General features: G+C 46.8%; 1 protein-coding gene across 2 annotated transcripts in view; it reads right to left on the bottom strand.

Moving 5' to 3' along the window:
- LOC139548399 (syntaxin-1A-like) overlaps positions 1-22,416 on the bottom strand; it is a 188,009-nt gene that overhangs the window by 89,507 nt on the left and 76,086 nt on the right. For both annotated transcript variants that reach the window (XM_071358073.1, XM_071358071.1), the window contains exon 3: positions 15,181-15,280. In XM_071358073.1, the coding sequence (XP_071214174.1) occupies positions 15,181-15,280 (100 nt within the window). The remainder of the gene's footprint in view (positions 1-15,180; positions 15,281-22,416) is intronic.

Genomic DNA, 22,416 nt, shown 5'->3' with positions numbered 1-22,416 from the left:
TACAAAGCATGTAGAGGTCTGTAATTTTTATCATAGGTACACTTCAACTGTGAGAGACGGAATCTAAAACAAAAATCCAGAAAATCTCATTGTATGATTTTTAAATAATTTATTTGCATTTTATTGCATGACATAAGTATTTGATCACCTACCAACCAGTAAGAATTCCGGCTCTCACAGACCTGTTAGTTTTTCTTTAAGAAGCCCTCCTGTTCTCCACTCATTACCTGTATTAACTGCACCTGTTTGAACTTGTTACCTGTATAAAAGACACCTGTCCACACACTCAATCAAACAGATTCCAACCTCCACAATGGCCAAGACCAGAGAGCTGTGTAAGGACATCAGGGATAAAATTGTAGACCTGCACAAGGCTGGGATGGGCTACAGGACAATAGGCAAGCAGCTTGGTGAGAAGGAAACAACTGTTGGCGCAATTATTAGAAAATGGAAGAAGTTCAAGATGACGGTCAATCACCCTCAGTCTGGGGCTCCATGCAAGATTTCACCTCGTGGGGCATCAATGATCATGAGGAAGAAGAGGGATCAGCCCAGAACTACACGGCAGGACCTGGTCAATGACCTGAAGAGAGCTGGGACCACAGTCTCAAAGAAAACCATTAGTAACACACTACGCCGTCATGGATTAAAATCCTGCAGCGCACGCAAGGTCCCCCTGCTTAAGCCAGTGCATGTCCAGGCCTGTCTGAAGTTTGCCAATGACCATCTGGATGATCCAGAGGAGGAATGGGAGAAGGTCATGTGGTCTGATGAGACAAAAATAGAGCTTTTTGGTCTAACTCCACTCGCCGTGTTTGGAGGAAGAAGAAGTATGAGTACAACCCCAAGAACACCATCCCAACCGTGAAGCATGGAGGTGGAAACATCATTCTTTGGGATGCTTTTCTGCAAAGGGGACAGGACGACTGCACCGTATTGAGGGGAGGATGGATGGGGCCATGTATCGCGAGATCTTGGCCAACAACCTCCTTCCCTCAGTAAGAGCATTGAAGATGGGTCGTGGCTGGGTCTTCCAGCATGACAACGACACGAAGCACACAGCCATGGCAACTAAGGAGTGGCTCCGTAAGAAGCATCTCAAGGTCCTGGAGAGGCCTAGCCAGTCTCCAGACCTGAACCCAATAGAAAATCTTTGGAGGGAGCTGAAAGTCCGTATTGCCCAGCGACAGCACCGAAACCTGAAGGATCTGGAGAAGATCTGTAAGGAGGAGTGGGCCAAAATCCCTGCTGCAGTGTGTGCAAACCTAGTCAAGAACTACAGGAAACGTATGATCTCTGTAATTGCAAACAAAGGTTTCTGTACCAAATATTAAGTTCTGCTTTTCTGATGTATCAAATACTTATGTCATGCAATAAAATGCAAATTAATTACTTAAAAATCATACAATGTGATTTTCTGGATTTTTGTTTTAGATTCCGTCTCTCATAGTTGAAGTGTACCTATGATAAAAATTACAGACCTCTACATGCTTTGTAAGTAGGAAAACCTGCAAAATCGGCAGTGTATCAAATACTTGTTCTCCCCACTGTATATATATATGTATTGAACTTTTAGTGTGATTATGTAGCTTTACTGCACTTTTCATATTCATTTTATAGTTTAAAAGAAATATATTTTGATCATAATGATAAAGACAAACAGAAAAAAAGGACAGAAGGGATCACCCAAACTAAGTCAAACAGCAGCTGATTTAATGGTACAATTAGTACAGACATGTCTTCAGAGCTGTTACAGCAGATACGATGACATAGTACAGACATGTCTTCAGAGCTGTTAGCAGCAGATACGATGACATAGTACAGACATGTCTTCAGAGCTGTTAGCAGCAGATACGATGACATAGTACAGACATGTCTTCAGAGCTGTTAGCAGCAGATATGATTACATAGTACAGACATGTCTTCAGAGCTGTTAGCAGCAGATACGATGACATAGTACAGACATGTCTTCAGAGCTGTTAGCAGCAGATATGATTACATAGTACAGACATGTCTTCAGAGCTGTTAGCAGCAGATATGATTACATAGTACAGACATGTCTTCAGAGCTGTTAACAGCAGATACGATGACATAGTACAGACATGTCTTCAGAGCTGTTAGCAGCAGATATGATTACATAGTACAGACATGTCTTCAGAGCTGTTAGCAGCAGATACGATTACATAGTACAGACATGTCTTCAGAGCTGTTAAGAGCAGATATGATTACATAGTAGTTAGTAAATACACATAATCGAAGCTTGTGTGTAACAATCTCATAAACAGCCAGTACAGCAATATTGTGTATCATTCAGAGTTTTTATGTATTACGTCATGACCAAACAATTTCCCCCTTGGTGGTACAATAACATGTATCTAATCTATTGTCGTTAGATCCCTTATCCCAAAAGGGGTGGAGGTGTACAAAGGGGGAGGTCGTTGAGGTTGTCGAGGCTCCTGCTCATTTTGGGGGTTATTCCATAAGGGCCTGAATGCTGGACAACACCTTGTCAATTCTATGGTGGTTGTCATAGGTAACGCACCAACAGAGAGAAGGAATGAGAGAGAGAGAGAGAGAATAATAACAGAGAGAGAATAATAACAGAGAGAAGGAATGAGAAAGAGAGAATAATAACAGAGAGAAGGAATGAGAAAGAGAGATAGAGAGAGAATAATTACAGAGAGAAGGAATGAATGAGAGAGAGAGAGAGAGGGAGAGGGAGGGAGGGAGGGAGAGAGGAAGAGCAGGAGACAGAGAGAGAGATTTGGGATAGGGGGAGCGAGAGAGACAGAGAGAGAGATTTGGGATAGGGGGAGCGAGAGAGACAGAGAGAGCGAGAGAGACAGAGACAGAGACAGAGACAGAGAGAGAGAGAGAGAGAGAGAGAGAGAGAGAGAGAGAGAGAGAGAGAGAGAGAGAGAGAGAGAGAGAGAGAAGGAGAGAGAGAGAGAGAGAGAGAGAGAGAGAGAGAGAGAGAGAGAGAGAGAGAGAGAGAGAGAGAGAGAGAGAGAGAGAGAGAGAGAGAGAGAGAGAGAGAGAGAGAGAGAGAGAGAGAGAGAGAGAGAGAGAGAGAGAGAGAGAGAGAGAGAGAGAGAGAGAGAGAGGTAGAGAGAGGTAGAGAGAGGTAGAGAGAGAGAATAATAACAAGAGAGAACCCCGCTGGGTTCAGTTGCCTTGGTAGTGACCTTATCATCGGGGACAGCTGCACTGTGCTGGGTCAGAGGTGCACGACAGCACAAAGCATCAGAAAGCTGAAGAGCACAATGTCCCCATATCACTATCACTAGTATCAGAGCCACTCTGCACTCTCTTACGTTCTCTCTAGCAATAACACCGAAAATATGACACGCGGGTAGCAGTTCACAACCCTGTAACACTGTACTGTCACCAAATACACTTGAACCACGCAGCAGATGTAATCACTGACAGGACAATCACTCTATCAAGAGCTGAGGAGGTAGACTGTATGAAATCTACAGTATAGTTGAGCCCTCTTATATAGCAATCATTTTTAAAAGGATTATAGACCGGGTGGGGTCGAGCCCTGAATGCTGATAGGCTGATAGGCTGAAAGCCATAGTATATCAGACCGTATACCGCGGGTATGACAAAACATTTATTCTTACTGCTCTAATTACGTTGGTAACCAGTTTATAACAGCAATAAGGCACCTCGGGGGGGGGGTTGTGGTATATGGCCAATATACCACGGCTGTATTCTAGGCACTCCACGTTGTGTCGTGCTTAAGAACAGCTGTTGTGGTATATTGGCCATATACCACACCGCCTCGTGCCTTGTTGCTTAAATATAGCATATAAACATAATCAATATGCATCTTACCTTTCAATTGTTACATTGGAAGAAAGGTACCAGATTTGATGGAATCTCTTCGACAGGGTTTTCTTTTCTTTCTGGATGGTTGGGGCTTCTTTGTGGCAGAGGTGAAAAGAATCCTCTTTTAAAAAAGGGGATTTTGGCCTCATTAGGTAGTCCGGTACACGTGTTTAAAACAATGTTTTTTGCTATGGTTTTGGAAGTCAGTATGGTTGTAAATTGTATATGGACACCTAAAAACAATACATACAGTATGTTACGAATATACTATTTGTTGAACTAAACTAACCCCACTCCTCTTAACTAACCGTGACTAACCGCACTCCCCTTAACTAACCGCACTCCCCTTAACTAACCCCACCACCCTTAACTAACCGCACTCCCCTTAACTAACAGCAACCCCCCTTAACTAACCCCACCCCCCTTAACTAACCGCACCCTCATAACTAACCGCACCCTCATAACTAACCGCACCCTCATAACTAACCGCACCCTCATAACTAACCCCAGTCCCCTTAACTCCAGTCCCCTTAACTAACTCCAGTCCCCTTAACTAACTCCAGTCCCCTTAACTAACCCACACACATTAACTAACCCACACACATTAATTAACCCACACACATTAATTAACCCACTCCCCTAAACTAACCCACTCCCCTAAACTAACCCACTCCCATAAACTAACCCACTCCCCTAAACTAACCCACTCCCCTAAACTAACCCACTCCCCTAAACTAACCCACTCCCCTTAACTAACCCACTCCCCTTAACTAACCCACTCCCCTAAACTAACCCACTCCCCTAAACTAACCCACTCCCCTAAACTAACCCACTCCCCTTAACTAACCCACTCCCCTTAACTAACCCACTCCCCTTAACTAACCCACTCCCCTAAACTAACCCACTCCCCTTAACTAACCCATTCCCCTTAACTAACCCACTCCCCTTAACTAACCCACTCCCCTTAACTAACCCACTCACCTTAACTAACCCACTCACCTTAACTAACCCACTCACCTTAACTAACCCACTCACCTTAACTAACCCACTTACCCTAAACTAACCTAGTCACAGCGCATTCTCTTCAACAACAACACAGGGTCAAACCCCTAAAGGTCAAACCCCTAAAGGTCAAACCCCAACGAATGCCCTGTGTTTCCATGAGGTAATGCAGCCCTCTCTGCACAGGACTCTGTGTAGGCTGCTGAGAGATAGGTAGAGAGAGAGCGAGAGAGAGAGAGAGAGGTGTAGAGAGAAAGAGAGAGAGGTAAAGAGAGAAAGAGAGAGAGGTAAAGAGAGAGAGACAGAGAGACAGAGAGAGAGAGAGAGAGAGGTGTAGAGAGAAAGAGAGAGAGGTAAAGAGAGAAAGAGAGAGAGGTAAAGAGAGAGAGACAGAGAGACAGAGAGAGAGAGAGAGGTGTAGAGAGAAAGAGAGGTAAAGAGAGAAAGAGAGAGACAGAGAGAGAGCGAGAGGTAAAGAGAGAGCACAAGAGACAGAGTGAGGTAGCTTAGCGTTTAAGAGCATTGGGCCAGTAACTGAAAGGTTGTTGGTTGAAAACACCGAGCCGACTAAGTGAAGAATCTGTCAACTTAACCCTAATTGCTCCTGTAAGTCGCTCTGGATAAGAGAATCTGCTAAATGATTCAAATGGACATTTTCGAGATTTATATATTTTTTACCTGCAGGCAAGCGTTTGAAAAACCAAATGCATCAGAACTCTTCATTAACTTCATTGAATTGGACCAAAACAGTCACTTTCGATTTAGGTTTGTTCACAAGGCTTTGAAATACGGATGGCCTGGATCTCATTAAGCCCACAGATTTCATCTTCAACAGCATAACCAGGCAGTGATGTTCCACTAAGCACATTCTCCATCTAACATAGGCCCAGTTTAATCTCATTCCATTTTCTTCAAAACTGAAGGAAGGACAGAAAATCATGGATTTTGGTTGGAATAGATCGACAAGACAGGTAGTTGATCTTCACGGTCAAGTCTTCCAGCTGGAACATGCATCCCATATATCCATTCAGGGGCACCACGAAGTAAATCATATAGTCTGTCATTAGGGCTCAGACAAGAAGGGCAGAATACACTGCGAATCGCAGCCATGGTTTTCAGTCTTCGGAGTTTTATTTCTTGAGGTTCATTTCAGGGTTTTATTTCTTGATGTTTTTCAGTTGTTTTATCTTGAGGGTTTTCTCGCTCCTAGTTTTCATAGGACAAACCTAAGGCCTACTTAAGAAGCATACACCTATGACTTCTAGTTGTCCCACATGACTTCACCACCTTCTAACATCAGAACATACGACACACCAACACACCAGGGAACATACGGCACGCCAACACACCAGGGAACATACGACACACCAACACACCAGGGAACATACGACACACCAACACACCAGGGAACATACAGCACACCAACACACCAGGGAACATACGACACACCAACACACCAGGGAACATACGACACGCCAACACACCAGGGAACATACGACACGCCAACACACCAGGGAACATACGACACACCAACACACAAGGGAACATACGGCACACCAACACACCAGGGAACATACGACACACCAACAGATCAGGGAACATACGACACACCAACACACCAGGGAACATACGGCACACCAACACACCAGGGAACATACGACACACCAACACACAAGGGAACATACGGCACACCAACACACCAGGGAACATACGACACACCAACACACCAGGGAACATACGACACACCAACACACAAGGGAACATACGACACGCCAACACACCAGGGAACATACGACACGCCAACACACAAGGGAACATACGGCACACCAACACACAAGGGAACATACGACACACCAACACACAAGGGAACATACGATACACCAACACACCAGGGAACATACGACACACCAACACACCAGGGAACATACGACACACCAACACACAAGGGAACATACGGCACGCCAACACACCAGGGAACATACGACACACCAACACACCAGGGAACATACGACACGCCAACACACAAGGGAACATACGGCACGCCAACACACCAGGGAACATACGACACACCAACACACCAGGGAACATACGACACGCCAACACACAAGGGAACATACGGCACGCCAACACACCAGGGAACATACGGCACACCAACACACCAGGGAACATACGGCACACCAACACACAAGGGAACATACGGCACACCAACACACAAGGGAACATACGGCACACCAACACACCAGGGAACATACGACACGCCAACACACAAGGGAACATACGGCACACCAACACACCAGGGAACATACGGCACGCCAACACACAAGGGAACATACGGCACACCAACACACCAGGGAACATACGACACACCAACACACCAAGGAACATACGATACACCAACACACCAGGGAACATACGACACACCAACACACCAGGGAACATACGACACACCAACACACAAGGGAACATACGGCACGCCAACACACCAGGGAACATACGACACACCAACACACCAGGGAACATACGACACGCCAACACACAAGGGAACATACGGCACGCCAACACACCAGGGAACATACGGCACACCAACACACTAGGGAACATACGGCACACCAACACACAAGGGAACATACGGCACACCAACACACCAGGGAACATACGGCACACCAACACACCAGGGAACATACGGCACGCCAACACACAAGGGAACATACGGCACACCAACACATCAGGGAACATACGGCACACCAACACACCAGGGAACATACGGCACACCAACACACCAGGGAACATACGATACACCAACACACCAGGGAACATACGGCACACCAAAGCACAAGGGAACAATCAAAGTTAACGCTCAACAAGGATCTCACGCTCTCATCTCATGATCTCACTCACTTCCGCAAGAGTTCAACAGAGTTCAACAGAGTTCAACAGAGTTCAACAGAGTTCAACAGAGTTCACGGGGAGAAATGTTCAGTCAAAAGGGCTCCCGAGCGGCACAGTGGTCTAAGGCACTGCATCTCAGTACTAGAGGCGTCACTACAGACACCCTGGTTCGATTCCAGGCTGTATCACAACCGGCCGTGATTGGGAGTCCCATAGGGCAGCATTGGCCCAGCGTCGTCCGGGTTAGGGTTTGGCCGGTGTAGGCCGTCATTGTAAATAAGAATTTGTTCTTAACTGACTTGCCTAGTTAAATAAATAAAAATACTATCCCTCTCTCCTCTCTACCAGGCTAGACTTTGCACTTGGTAACCCCTTTCAGACTACCCCTACCTCTCTCTCTCCATTGTCCTGTTCTTCAGCAGCCGCCCTGTGAGCTGACTGAAGTGTGTATAAAATCCAATAAGTTCGCTGTCTGTCTTACTGTCAGTCCCACTCAGAGCCTCTGTTATAATAGCGTGACTGTGTGTGTGAGTGTGTGGCACTGAGCCAGAAACTTAAAAACACAGATACAGCTTTTATTAGCAGAGAGGGAAAAGAGAGGAAGCCCTCGTATTACAGAAAATAAAATAATACCCGTAGGGAAGCTAGAAAAGAAGAGGGGAAGCAGCCTTAGGGAAGCTAGAAAATAAGAGGGGAAGCAGCCTTAGGGAAGCACCCTTAGGGAAGCTAGAAAATAAGAAGGGAAGCACCCTTAGGGAAGCTATAAAATAAGAGGGGAAGTACCCTTAGGGAAGATAGAAAATAAGAGGGGAAGCAGCCTTAGGGAAGCACCCTTAGGGAAGCTAGAAAATAAGAGGGGAAGCAGCCTTAGGGAAGCACCCTTAGGGAAGCTAGAAAATAAGAGGGGAAGCAGCCTTAGGGAAGCTAGAAAATAAGAGGGGAAGTACCCTTAGGGAAGCTAGAAAATAAGAGGGGAAGCAGCCTTAGGGAAGCACCCTTAGGGAAGCTAGAAAATATGAGGGGAAGCACCCGTAGGGAAGCTAGAAAATAAGAGGGGAAGCAGCCTTAGGGAAGCTAGAAAATAAGAGGGGAAGCAGCCTTAGGGAAGATGGAGGCAGCTGACAGTGAGCGAGTGGAAGAGAAAGAAGCTGAGAGACAGACAGACAGACAGACAGACAGACAGACGAAACAGCTGAACTCAAGGTGTCTCACCCTCCAGAATCAGTCTGTTCTCAAATTAAAGTCTGTCTCAGAGCAGCTCCAATATAATACACTGTCTGTCTCAGAGCAGGTCTAATATAATACACTGTCTGTCTCAGAGCAGGTCTAATATAATACACTGTCTGTCTCAGAGCAGGTCTAATATAATACACTGTCTGTCTCTACCTCAAGGCCCTAGGCTAGCCTCCCTGTAGCTTAATAGGGTAGGTGTCCTTTGATGAATCACACCTCAGTCTCATACTGCTATATTCCTATACTGTACATCTACACTGGGTTGCTGTGAATGTTTTTCAGGAACTTGCTAGGTGGCAAGTCAAATTCTGTATTTCCTATTACAGCACATTACAACGGGGTATAACACGTGTGTGTATTTTACTCAAGGAGTGTTTAGAACCTACAGGCTATGCATTTCATCCTAGGGACTGTTGAACTGTTTTCTGTACATTAGGAACATACATGTGGACATCCCATAGTTATCTGAAAGGACATCACTGTGGTGAATTGTTTGAATCAACGGGGGAGTCCTAGGCCGGACAGGGTGTCATATCAGTCCGCTCTCTGTGAGTATCCCTATAATTACAGGACTTGCTAACAGACTGGTAGATCAGAGAGACAGAGAGACAGAGAGATGGGTATAGCTCCTTCGGCTGTGAGCTACTTCGGCCTACGGTCCTCAGCACTACTGTCGAGAGAGTGTGTGTGTGTGTGTGTGCGTGCGTGCGTGCGTGCGTGTGTAAAGTTGTGGAAGTCATTGAGTATTGCAAGATGGCAGGTCTAATTTAACAAACCAATGATCAATACCGTCCTGGCCCTGTGCACATCGGATGCTAAGTGGTAGCCTACTGTAGGACATGTCCATTTCTGTTTGGTGAGCTTCTACAGTTTCACGGTTGTGAAAGCCTATGTCGATGAAGCCCACTCACATTTTCTCTCAATGAACAAGATCATACCATTCTGAAAAAGTCCTGTAAATGTGTGGTTGTATTTGTCTGAGTTCGGTACGGAAGTTATTCATATTGACCTGTGGGACCGATCACTTCGACTGTCTTGTATCCCAGCGTACCCGGTCTTGATATCGTATCTTTTATTAAACTACCTAATTTTCTAATTAACAAAAGGCTTCCAAACTGGCAGCGACTACAGGTCCAAACAGATGGAACTCCCTCCCTCCCTCCCTCCCTCCCTCCCTCCCTCCCTCCCTCCCTCCCTCCCTCCCTCCCTCCCTCCCTCACTCACTCACTCCCTCACTCACTCCCTCCCTCACTCACTCACTCCCTCACTCACTCCCTCACTCCCTCACTCCCTCACTCAATTCCCTCACTCCCTCACTCCCTCCCTCACTCCCTCCCTCACTCCCTCCCTCCCTCCCTCCCTCACTCCCTCCCTCCCTCACTCCCTCCCTCCCTCCCTCCCTCCTTCCCTCCCTCCTTCCCTCCCATAATCCAGATGACACTAGTCTCTGTCTCTATTCCATTAGCACCACACTGGGCGGTAGGAAGGTATCTATTGACCTCCATATAATGAATAGGCCTGACATTAACATTTTACACACCCTGACTGTTGTGCTCCTCACATGCCACAAAACGACCTATGGAAAGGCCCCATCTTAAACACGCCACATTGCCTTCCCCTGCCCCCTCATTGCATGGGCTGTAATCCAACCCTGTGTAGTGGTTAAAGGGATGCATGGGCTGTAATCCAACCCTGTGTAGTGGTTAAAGGGTTGTATGGGCTGTAATCCAACCCTGTGTAGTGGTTAAAGGGATGTATGGGCTGTAATCCAACCCTGTGTAGTCGTTAAAGGGATGTATGGGCTGAAATCCAACCCTGTGTAGTGGTTAAAGGGATGTATGGGCTGTAATCCAACCCTGTGTAGTCATTAAAGGGATGTATGGGCTGAAATCCAACCCTGTGTAGTGGTTAAAGGGATGTATGGGCTGAAATCCAACCCTGTGTAGTCATTAAAGGGATGTATGGGCTGAAATCCAACCCTGTGTAGTGGTTGGAGGAGGACAACCGATGCAGATGGCGGTGGGCAGGGGGTAGATTACTGCTGTGATTTATAGTATATTCCCATGTGGCCAGAAGTGGGGCAAAGGACTGGCAGTCATGACAGAGGGGGGTGAGGAGGGAGGGAGGGAGGGAGAGACAGGGAGGTGTTTATGGTGAAACATAAAAAGCAACACAGCTTCAGGAAGAACATAACTTTGTTACAAAATAACTCGATAGAGAGATGTTTTCTGGGAAATAGAACACCAGCGTGGCAGACAGACTTAAAATGTCACCTCAATGATGTCATAATCTTAACATCTGTCTCAAAACGTCCATAGGTCGGAAAGATGGCGCCGATAGAGATGGCAGCTTCGCTTCTAGTCCTTTGGAAACTGTGCAGTATTTCGTAGTTTTTTCTTATTATTATTTCTTACATCGTTAGCCCAGAAAATCTTGAGTGTTATTACATACAGCCGCGAAGAACTATTGGATATCAGAGAGACGTCAACTTACCAGCACAACCAGCAATACGACCAGGAATACGACTTTCCCAAAGCGGATCCTTTGTCTGCACCTCCCAGGGCATTTAATCTGAACCGAAACAACAACGCCGCCGGAGGAGAGGGTGCCGGAGCGGTCTTCTAGTGAGGCTTCGGATGCGCTCACACCACCCACCGCTTCCCAGTATATTACTCGCTAATGTCCAGTCCCTAGTTACCAAAGTCAACGGAATTAGGGCAAAAGTTGCTTTCAAAAGAGAAAAGGGATTGTAGCATACTCTGTTCCACGGAGACATGGCTAGCTTGGGACATGCTGCCGGAGTCAGTACAGCCAATGGGATTTTCAGTGTATCGCACCGACAGGAACAAACATCTCTCTGGTAAGAAGAAGGGTGTATGTTTCATGATTAGCGACTCATGGTGTAATCGTAACAACATACAGGAACTCAAGTCCTTTTGTTCACCTGACCTAGAATTCCTCACAATCAAATGTTGGCCGTATTATCTCCCAAGACAACTCTCCTCGGTTATCGGCACAGCCGTGTATATCCCCCCGCAAGCGGATACCAAGACGGCCCTCAAGGAACTTCACTGGACTTTATGCAAACTGGAAACCATATCCTGAGGCTGCATGTATTGTAGCTGGGGATTTTAACAAAGCTAATTTGAGAACAAGGCTACCTAAATTCTATCAGCATATCGATTGCAGTTCACGAGAGAGTAACACGCTCGACCACTGCCACTCCGCGATGCATACAAGGCCCTCCCTTTCGCAAATCTGACCAAGACTCCATCCTGTTGCTCCCCTCCTATAGGCAGAAACTAAAACAGGAAGCCCCCCCGTGTTTAGGTCTATCCAAAGCTGGTCTGACCAATCAGAGTCCACGTTTCAAGATTGAAGCTGCCTACCTACAGACTTGATATCATTGGCCACTTTAATAAATGGAACACTAGTCACTTTAATAATGCCACTTTAATAATGTTTACATATCTCACATTACTCATCTCATATGTATATACTGTTTACTGTATCCTTTACTATCTATTCTTTACTATCTATTGCATCTTAGTCACTCTGTCACTGCTCATCCATACATTTTATACTTATATATTCTCATCCCATTCCTTTACTAGATTGTGTGTATTAGGTTTTGTTGTGGAATGTGTTAGATATTAGGTTTTGTTGTGGAATTGTTAGATATTAGGTTTTGTTGTGGAATTGTTAGATATTACCTGTTAGATACTGCAGCACTGTCAGATCTAGAAGCACAAGCATTTCACTACACTCGCAATAACATCTGCTAACCATGTGTATGTGACCAATAAAGTTTTATAAAATTCTATTTTATTTCCTTCTGTGACAAATCATCCTCCTCTTCCTCCTCCTCATCTAGCTAACGGAGGCCCGTTCTCCCTGCTGGTTCCCCTTAGGCCAGACTCCATCGTCAGATCCGCTAACTCATTAGAAGTCATTTAAGTCTGGTTATGGAATTAAAGATTAACTTAGGGATGAATGATTCATTTGTAAAAAATGATTCTTCATCAATGGGGTGTGACGGGTCTTGCACTGACAGACTCCCTAATGATGGAGCCAGCCAGCCAGCCAGCCAGCCAGACAGACAGACACTGGATGGGGTTGGAGTCAGGGATATGATCTGGCTTCGGGTGTTGGACTGATGTTACTATTCCAGTAACTGTGACATCACACCTCTGTTCTCCATGGAGGTTGGGGTAACAGTAAAGTCTGTCGTTAATAGTGTAGTGACTCATTCTTGTCGGGGTAACAGTCGGTCGTTAATATAGGGTAATGACTCACTCTCGTCGGGGTAACAGTCGGTCGTTAATATAGGGTAATGACTCACTCTCGTCTGGGTAACAGTCTGTCGTTAATATAGGGTAATGACTCACTCTCGTCTGGGTAACAGTCTGTCGTTAATATAGGGTAATGACTCACTCTCGTCGGGGTAACAGTCTGTCGTTAATATAGGGTAATGACTCACTCTCGTCTGGGTAACAGTATGTCGTTAATATAGGGTAATGACTCACTCTCGTCGGGGTAACAGCCTGTCGTTAATATAGGGTAGTGACTCACTCTCGTCGGGGTAACAGCCTGTCGTTAATATAGGGTAATGACTCACTCTCGTCGGGGTAACAGTCTGTCGTTAATATAGGGTAGTGACTCACTCTCGTCGGGGTAACAGCCTGTCGTTAATATAGGGTAATGACTCACTCTCGTCGGGGTAACAGTCTGTCGTTAATATAGGGTAGTGACTCACTCTCGTCGGGGTAACAGCCTGTCGTTAATATAGGGTAATGACTCACTCTCGTCGGGGTAACAGTCTGTCTTTAATATAGTGTAGTGACTCACTCTCGTCGGGGTAACAGTCTGTCGTTATATAGTGTAGTGACTCACTCTCGTCGGGGTAACAGTCTGTCGTTAATATAGGGTAATGACTCACTCTCGTCGGGGTAACAGTCGGTCGTTAATATAGGGTAATGACTCACTCTCGTCGGGGTAACAGTCTGTCGTTCATATAGTGTAGTGACTCACTCTCGTCGGGGTAACAGTCGGTCGTTAATATAGTGTAGTGACTCACTCTCGTCGGGGTAACAGCCTGTCGTTAATATAGTGTAGTGACTCACTCTCGTCGGGGTAACAGTCTGTCGTTAATATATGGTAATGACTCACTCTCGTCGGGGTAACAGTCTGTCGTTAATATAGGGTAATGACTCACTCTCGTCGGGGTAACAGTCTGTCGTTAATATAGTGTAGTGACTCACTCTCGTCGGGGTAACAGCCTGTCGTTCATATAGGGTAATGACTCACTCTCGTAGGGGTAACAGCCTGTCGTTATATAGGGTAATGACTCACTCTCGTCGGGGTAACAGCCTGTCGTTCATATAGGGTAGTGACTCACTCTCGTCGGGGTAACAGTATGTCGTTAATATAGGGTAATGACTCACTCTCGTCGGGGTAACAGTCTGTAGTTAATATTGGGTAATGACTCACTCTCGTCGGGGTAACAGTCTGTCGTTAATATAGGGTAATGACTCACTCTTGTCGGGGTAACAGCCTGTCGTTAATATAGGGTAATGACTCACTCTCGTAGGGGTAACAGCCTGTCGTTATATAGGGTAATGACTCACTCTCGTCGGGGTAACAGTCTGTCGTTATATAGGGTAATGACTCACTCTCGTAGGGGTGACAGCCTGTCGTTAATATAGGGTAATGACTCACTCTCGTAGGGGTAACAGTCTGTCGTTAATATAGGGTAATGATTCACTCTCGTCGGGGTAACAGTCTGTCGTTAATATAGGGTAATGACTCACTCTCGTCGGGGTAACAGTCTGTCGTTATATAGGGTAATGACTCACTCTCGTCGGGGTAACAGTCTGTCGTAATATAGGGTAATGACTCACTCTCGTCGGGGTAACAGTCTGTCGTTAATATAGGGTAATGACTCACTCTCGTCGGGGTAACAGCCTGTCGTTAATATAGTGTAGTGACTCACTCTCGTCGGGGTAACAGTCTGTCGTTAATATAGGGTAATGACTCACTCTCGTCGGGGTAACAGCCTGTTGTTAATATAGGGTAATGACTCACTCTCGTCGGGGTAACAGTCTGTCGTTAATATAGGGTAATGACTCACTCTCGTCGGGGTAACAGCCTGTCGTTAATATAGTGTAGTGACTCACTCTCGTCGGGGTAACAGTCTGTCGTTAATATAGTGTAATGACTCACTCTCGTCGGGGTTGGGTGCAGCCAGGATGGCACTGTGTTTCCTCTTCACCTCCTCCACCTTCTCAGCCAGAGACTCAATGAAGACACGGATCTCCTCCACCTACAGAGGGAGAGAGAGAGAAGGAGAGAGGGAGACAGAGAGAGAGGGAGACAGACAGAGATAGAGACAGAGGGAGAGACAGAGGGAGAGACAGAGAGAGAGAGAGAGAGAGAGAGAGAGGGATAGAGAGGGTGAGTGAGCACAGTCTGGCTATAGAGACCGGTCATCACAGACAAACCTGGCTGCCCAGAGAGGACAGGAATCGCTCACTCTACTCCAGGGGAGAGGTAGAGACAGAGCTGCATTTCCTATTACACTGTGACAAATACTCAGATCTAAGAGAATATTTCTTTCCCAAAATTATAATTCAATACAAAGAATTTGAAACTATAAAAGATCAATATTCTTTTTTTAATATTTATTGGGTGAAAAGCCAAAATGTGCAGTTTTGGCAGCCAAATATGTGTCCCCCTGCCACAACCTGAGGGACAGCCAGCGAAAAGTGCAATGTAATGTCAATAATATTTCCCATCTTGTTTTGTTTTGTCTTTCATACCAGGTCATATGTGTTCTCAGTCATGTTGACACTGGTCTACTACTATTGCTTTAATATATTGTTGTTCTCATTAATATTGTTGTTGTAGTTGTTGTTAATGGTAATCCCATGTCCACTACTACTATTATTATTGCTGTTGGTCCCACCATTTATTTATATATAAATATATATTTTTTTATTTTTCTATATGTATACTTTGACAATGTAAGTAATAATTAACTTGCCATGTCAATAAAGTCAATTGAATTGAATTGAGAGAGAGAGACAGAGGAAGAGAGCGAGACAGAGGGATAGAGAGAGAGGAGACAGAGGGAGAGAGAGAGACAGAGGGATAGAGATAGAGACAGAGAGAGAGGGGAGAAGGAGAGAGAGAGAGAGAGAGAGAGGGATAGAGAGAGAGAAAGAGAGAGAGGGGAGAAGGAGAGAGAGAGAGAGAAAGAGAGAGAGAGAGAGAGAGAGAGAGAGAGAGAGAGAGAGAGAGAGAGAGAGAGAGAGAGAGAGAGAGAGAGAGAGAGAGAGAGAGAGAGAGAGAGAGAGAGAGAGAGAGAGAGACAGAGGGATAGAAAGAGAGAGAGGGGAGAAGGAGAGAGAGAGACAGACGGAGAGAGAGAGACAGAGGGATAGAGAGAGAGAAGGAGAGAGGGGGGAGAAGGAGAGAGAGAGAGAGACAGAGACAGAGACAGAGAGAGAGAGAGAGAGAGAGAGAGAGAGAGAGAGAGAGAGAGAGATAGAGACAGAGAGACAGAGAGAGCGAGATAGAGACAGAGAGACAGAGAGAGACAGAGAGAGAGACATAGAGAGAGAGATAGAGACAGAGAGAGACAGAGAGACAGAGAGAGACAGAGGGATAGACAGAGAGAAAGAGAGAGAGGGGAGAAGGAGAGAGAGAGACAGACGGAGAGAGAGAGACAGAGGGATAGAGAGAGAGAAGGAGAGAGGGGGGAGAAGGAGAGAGAGAGAGCACACACATTAGTCCATGGGATGGACATATCAGCGATGGAAAAATGAGCTGAAAAAATAAAAGAGGTGAAACGGAAGGGGGTGATGATGAGGAGGGGGGTGATGATGAGGAGGGTGATGATGAGGAGGAGGGTGATGAGAGGAGGGTAATGAGAGAAAGGTAATGAGAGGAGGGTGATGAGAGGAGGGTGATGAAAGGAGGGTGATGAGAGGAGGGTAATGAGAGGAGGGTAATGAGAGGAGGGTAATGAGAGGAGGGTAATGAGAGGAGGGTAATGAGAGGAGGGTAATGAGGAGGGTAATGATAGGAGGGTAATGAGAGGAGGAGGGTAATGAGAGGATGATGGTAATGAGATGAGGGTAATGAGAGGATGATGGTAATGAGATGAGGGTAATGAGAGGAGGAGGGTAATGAGAGGAGGGTGATGAGAGGAGGCTGATGAGAGGAGGCTAATGAGAGGAGGGTAATGAGAGGAGGGTAATGAGAGGAGGTTAATGAGAGGAGGGTAATGAGAGGAGGGTAATGAGCAGGGGTGATGAGGAGGGTAATGAGAGGAGGAGGGTGATGAGAGGATGGTAATGAGAGGAGGAGGGTAATGAGAGGAGGGTGATGAGAAGGGGTGATGAGGGTAATGAGAGGATGAGGGTAATGATAGGAGGGTAATGAGAAGGGGTGATGAGGAGGGTAATGAGAGGAGGAGGGTAATGATAGGAGGGTAATGAGAGGAGGAGGGTGATGAGAGGAGGGTAATGAGAGGAGGAGGGTAATGAGAGGAGGGTGATGAGAGGAGGGTAATGAGAGGAGGGTGATGAGAGGAGGCTAATGAGAGCAGGCTAATAAGAGGTGGGTAATGAGAAGGGGTGATGAGGAGGGTAATGAGAGGAAGGTAATGAGAGGAGGAGGGTGATGATAGGAGGGTAATGAGAGGAGGAGGGTGATGAGAGGAGGAGGGTAATGAGAGGAGGAGGGTGATGAGAGGAGGAGGGTGATGAGAGGAGGAGGGTGATGAGAGGAGGAGGGTAATGATGAGAGGAGGGTGATGAGGAGGGTGATGAGAGGAGGAGGGTGATGAGAGGAGGGTGATGAGAGGAGGGTGATGAGAGGAGGGTGATGAGACCAGGAGAGAAGAGGAGGAGGAGAAGAGACCAGAAGAGAAAAAGAAAATAGGATATTAGAGGAGAGGAGAAGGGAAGCCACTAGCCAGACAGAGTAATACCTGTGTTACCAGGCAGAATATTCTAGCCAATCGTCTCACACCTTCAGACCTGTGTCACCAGGTAGAATATTCTATCCAACCGTCTCACACCTTTAGATGTGTGTCACCATAACCTCATCTCTCCCCCACTCTGACCCCCTTCTTGTCAGTTATCCATTATTCATCCATCCATCTATTCATCCCGTCATCCACCTGAATGTAAGTCTCACCTCTCTCCATCACTACCAGTCTCACCTCTCTCCATCACTACCAGTCTCACCTCTCTCCATCACTACCAGTCTCACCTCTCTCCATCACTACCAGTCTCACCTCTCTCCATCACTACCAGTCTCACCTCTCTCCATCACTACCAGTCTCACCTCTCTCCATCACTACCAGTCTCACCTCTCTCCATCACTACCAGTCTCACCATCTCTCCATCACTCAAATCCCCCTCTCTCCATCACCCAATCCCCTCTCACCATCTCTCCATCACCAGTGTGCTGGTGTTAGGGATGAGAGACACGTACTGGTATGAAGTGTGAATCAGCGGAGGCTCCTCAGAGGAGAAAGGGGAGGATCATCCTCCTAAGTGAATTTCAGAAGAAAAAATAAATAGTGAAACATTTTTTTTTAAAGTTATCCTTTTTAGATAAAACTATACTAAAAATATTAATGTGTCACCGAATAACTGATTAAAACACACGGTTTTGCACTATTTTTGCAAGTTCCATCAACAGCACCCTCTTGGGTACCACCATACAGAGGGTGTAGCCGGAGGACAGCTACTTTCCATCCTCCTCTAGGTGCACTGACTTCAATACACAGAGAGAGAAAGTGCGAGAGTTAGCTACGTTTCATTGTATTTTTTTCTTTGTCAGTTTACCTTTCACTCACTTAGCTAATGGAGCAAATTTAGCCTATTCAACAACCTGACTCAAACGGAGAGGAATGCAATTTATGTTAGTTAGCTGGCTAAGGCTATCCAACACTGCTACTCTACCAACTAAGTCAAGATAAGCTTTCGTTTTTTTAAATGAATTTATTGCCACCGGGCCCCACCGATGTAACTGCTAAACTGCTTGCTTATATTTCACCCCCCAGTCGTTTTTCCACAAAACTTCATCTAAAATTGTTGAATGAGTTTCCTGTAAACAATAGATATTATATTCCTTCTCTTTTAGCCAGGTAAATACTGATCGTCTTTTCTTATTATCTGCTAAGCCATTACAGTTATAACTGGCTATACTTATTTCACCACTTACCATAATGAGAAGCTTTCAATTCTATTTATCAAAATATATGTTGGTAAACTGTGGCGTACAGCAGGTCAGCCACCAGGGGGAGACTCGTTGAGGCCTGGTGACAGACGGAGTATACAGCATGAGGCGATGGCCCAACGCGCCCAAGTCCAGGTCTACAAATCGGAGAGCCCAGCCCCGAGAATTCCAGGTGGGAGACAAGATGTTGGTCTTGATCCCCACGGCCGAAAGTACGTTCCTGGCAACATGGCACGGGCCCTACGAGGTGATCGTAGAAGCTGGGAACTGTCAATTACCGTGTACGGCAGCCCAGGAGACGGAAACCCCAACAGATTTAACACGTGAACCTGTTGAAGAAATGGCACGAGAGGACAGCCTTGGCCGTGTTCTGGTCAGGACCCAGGACGCCAACGGTACCAGTGGTGGTCCCGAGCAATGAGGATCTCGACCCGGCCCAGAAGCAAGAGCTCGTCGATCGGAACACGGCGGTGTTCTCCGAGAAGCTGGGCCGCACAACCCTCATCACCACATCTGTACCCGGCCCGGGGAAATGGTAAGAGGCCATATCGGATTCCGGAGGCCCGAAGGAAGGTCGTGAAAAAGGAAGTGGAGGCTATGCTGAGGTTGGGGGTCGTTGAAGAGTCTCACAGTGCATGGTGCAGCCCCCTCGTGTTGGTGCCCAAACCGGACGGTAGCCTGCGCTTCTGTAATGATTTCCGGGGTGTGAACGACATAAGCTTGTTCGACACCTACCCCATGCCGAGGGTGGACGAGCTCATCTACCGATTGGGGAAAGGCCCGGTAAAAGGCCAGCACCCTCGACCTGACCAAACAATATTGACAGGTACCGTTGGCAGCCTCCTCCCGGGAGAAGACGACGTTTTCGACACCAGACGGATTATATCAGTACCGGGTGCTCCCGTTCGGTCTCCATGGAGCCCCGCCCACATTCCAGCGACTGATGAACAAAGTACTTCGACCACACCAGCAGTACGCAGCGGCATATTTGGATGATATCATCATCATCCACAGCCAAGGTTGGGAAGAGCACCTGACGCGCCTCCAGGCGGTGCTGGACGCGCTCAGACAAGCCAGGTTGACCGCGAACCCCAAAAAATGCAAACTAGTGTTCGAGGAGGTGGAGTACCTGGGGTATTTGATCGGACGGGGGAACGTCAAGTCCCAGGAGAGGAAGGTTGACGCGACACGTGACTGGCCCGTTCCACGCACCAAGACCCAGGTCAAGTCCTTCCTGGGACTGGCAGGATACTATAGCCGGTTTATCCCCAACTTTGCGGCTGTAGCTTCCCCCCCTCACCGATCTAACCAGGGCCCGCCTCCCGAAAACAGTGAAATGGACAAACGAGACAGAAGCGGCGTTCAACCGCCTGAAGGAAGCGCTGTGCTCCCATGCGATTCTCGTAACGCCCGATTTCCAGGTGCCGATGTTGGTCCAGACGGATGCATGTGATACGGGACTGGGGCCGTTCTGTCCCAGATACACAAAGGGGAAAGAGCACCTCATCATGTACATCAGCCGAAAGCTGATACAGAGAGAAAAAAAGAACTAATTTGTTGAGAAAGAGTGACTAGCAGTGAAGTGGGTGATAGACACTCAAGTATTACCTGTTAGGTACCCATCCTGGTCATGGACCATGCTCCCCTGGTCTGGATGGCCAGGTGGTTCTTGTCCCTTCAACGCTTCTCTTTTTCTGTTGTTCACAGGTCAGGGGCGAAGCATGGAAACGTGGATGCCCTATCGAGAAGGGAGACATACGTCGCACTGATGACAGTCTCCTCCCTGACAGAGCTAAAGGGGTGGGGGGGGCGTACAGCAGGTCAGCCACCAGGGGGAGACTCGTCGAGGCCTGTAGACAGACGGAGTATGATGGCTCTATCTGCTGGACGTGCAAGGTCTCGACGGGCTCTCCGGCCAGGACTAATTGGGACTGATTGGTGAGTAATCAAGGGCTGATTGCTCACCAGCTGTACAAGTCCCATAAAGCTGCCAGAAGGGCAGCACACAGGGAAGAGGCTGGGGGAGGAAAGGACTCTCGTATAGTTGGGGACGGTACCAGAGGTAACAGGAGAGAGTTCCGTTTTTGATCCCCACAGGATACAGCAAGACCCGAAGCCCAGAAGACGGTGTCCCGGAGTCTCTTGGCGGAGACCTATTTCCTTTTGGACAATTATTTTAATAAACACCTTTAAAACTAAGCTAATCATACTCTGTCCGTGTAATCATACTGTCAGACCCCCTGGTCTGCCACAAAACGTACCATTAAAAAGTGACATGATGATTTTGTGTCTATATAGCTGTAGCATGATATTTGCATTGCTACTATGTAAACCTCCAATTGGTCCCCACTATTCCACCCGCTAAAACCCCTCCTCATCCCGAGTTGGGTTGTCATCCCAATGACCGGCAGACCACCCCCGACCCCCCCGGATCCCATGGCCCCGGAGAGACCGGGACCCATCCTTGGAAAAGAGCACACAGTGCCACCCACAGAACAGAGGTAGATCAACAGCCAAATGCATTTCCATCGCCCTCACCTCCATTTGTATTATATATAGCTATTAACAATTTTTATCTTATTTTCCATAATTAGCTCTTAATATTTGCAGTAATCTAGGCAGTTTATGCAAAGGATTTTTACATCTCATCAGTCTCGCCATTACCAAAATTACATTATGGTAAGCAATTATTTTTTTGCAAACAATTATTGTGATTTATCCTACATTGTCCTAATATCTTTTACTCCCTCGCAACAGTTGTGGGAGACACACACACACACACACACACACACACACACACACACACACACACACACACACACACACACACACACACACACACACACACACACACACACACACACACACACACACACACACACACACACACACACACACACACACACACACACACACACACACACACACACACACACGCCCTATCCCCCACAACAACCATAGACTCAGATTCTCAACAGTTGCACCATCCCAGAGCCCAACTCAAGAAAGGCCTTGATTTACAAATGCATATACAGTTGCAGCTGTATGAGAAAGCCTGCAAAACGGAGCAAAGAAATGGGCAGAAATGGGGAGGTTTGATTAACCATTGTCACGTCCTAGGTGATGGAGATCAGATCCACCCTCTTCCCCTGAAACACCCACACGTGGTCCCCCGGTCCCCCGTGGTCCTGCCGCACCATATTC

The sequence above is a fragment of the Salvelinus alpinus genome, chromosome 21 (genome assembly GCF_045679555.1).
Source record: "Salvelinus alpinus chromosome 21, SLU_Salpinus.1, whole genome shotgun sequence".
NCBI lineage: Eukaryota > Metazoa > Chordata > Actinopteri > Salmoniformes > Salmonidae > Salvelinus > Salvelinus alpinus.
Note: the sequence above shows the minus strand (reverse complement) of the source record. Positions and strands in the feature narration are given on the sequence as shown.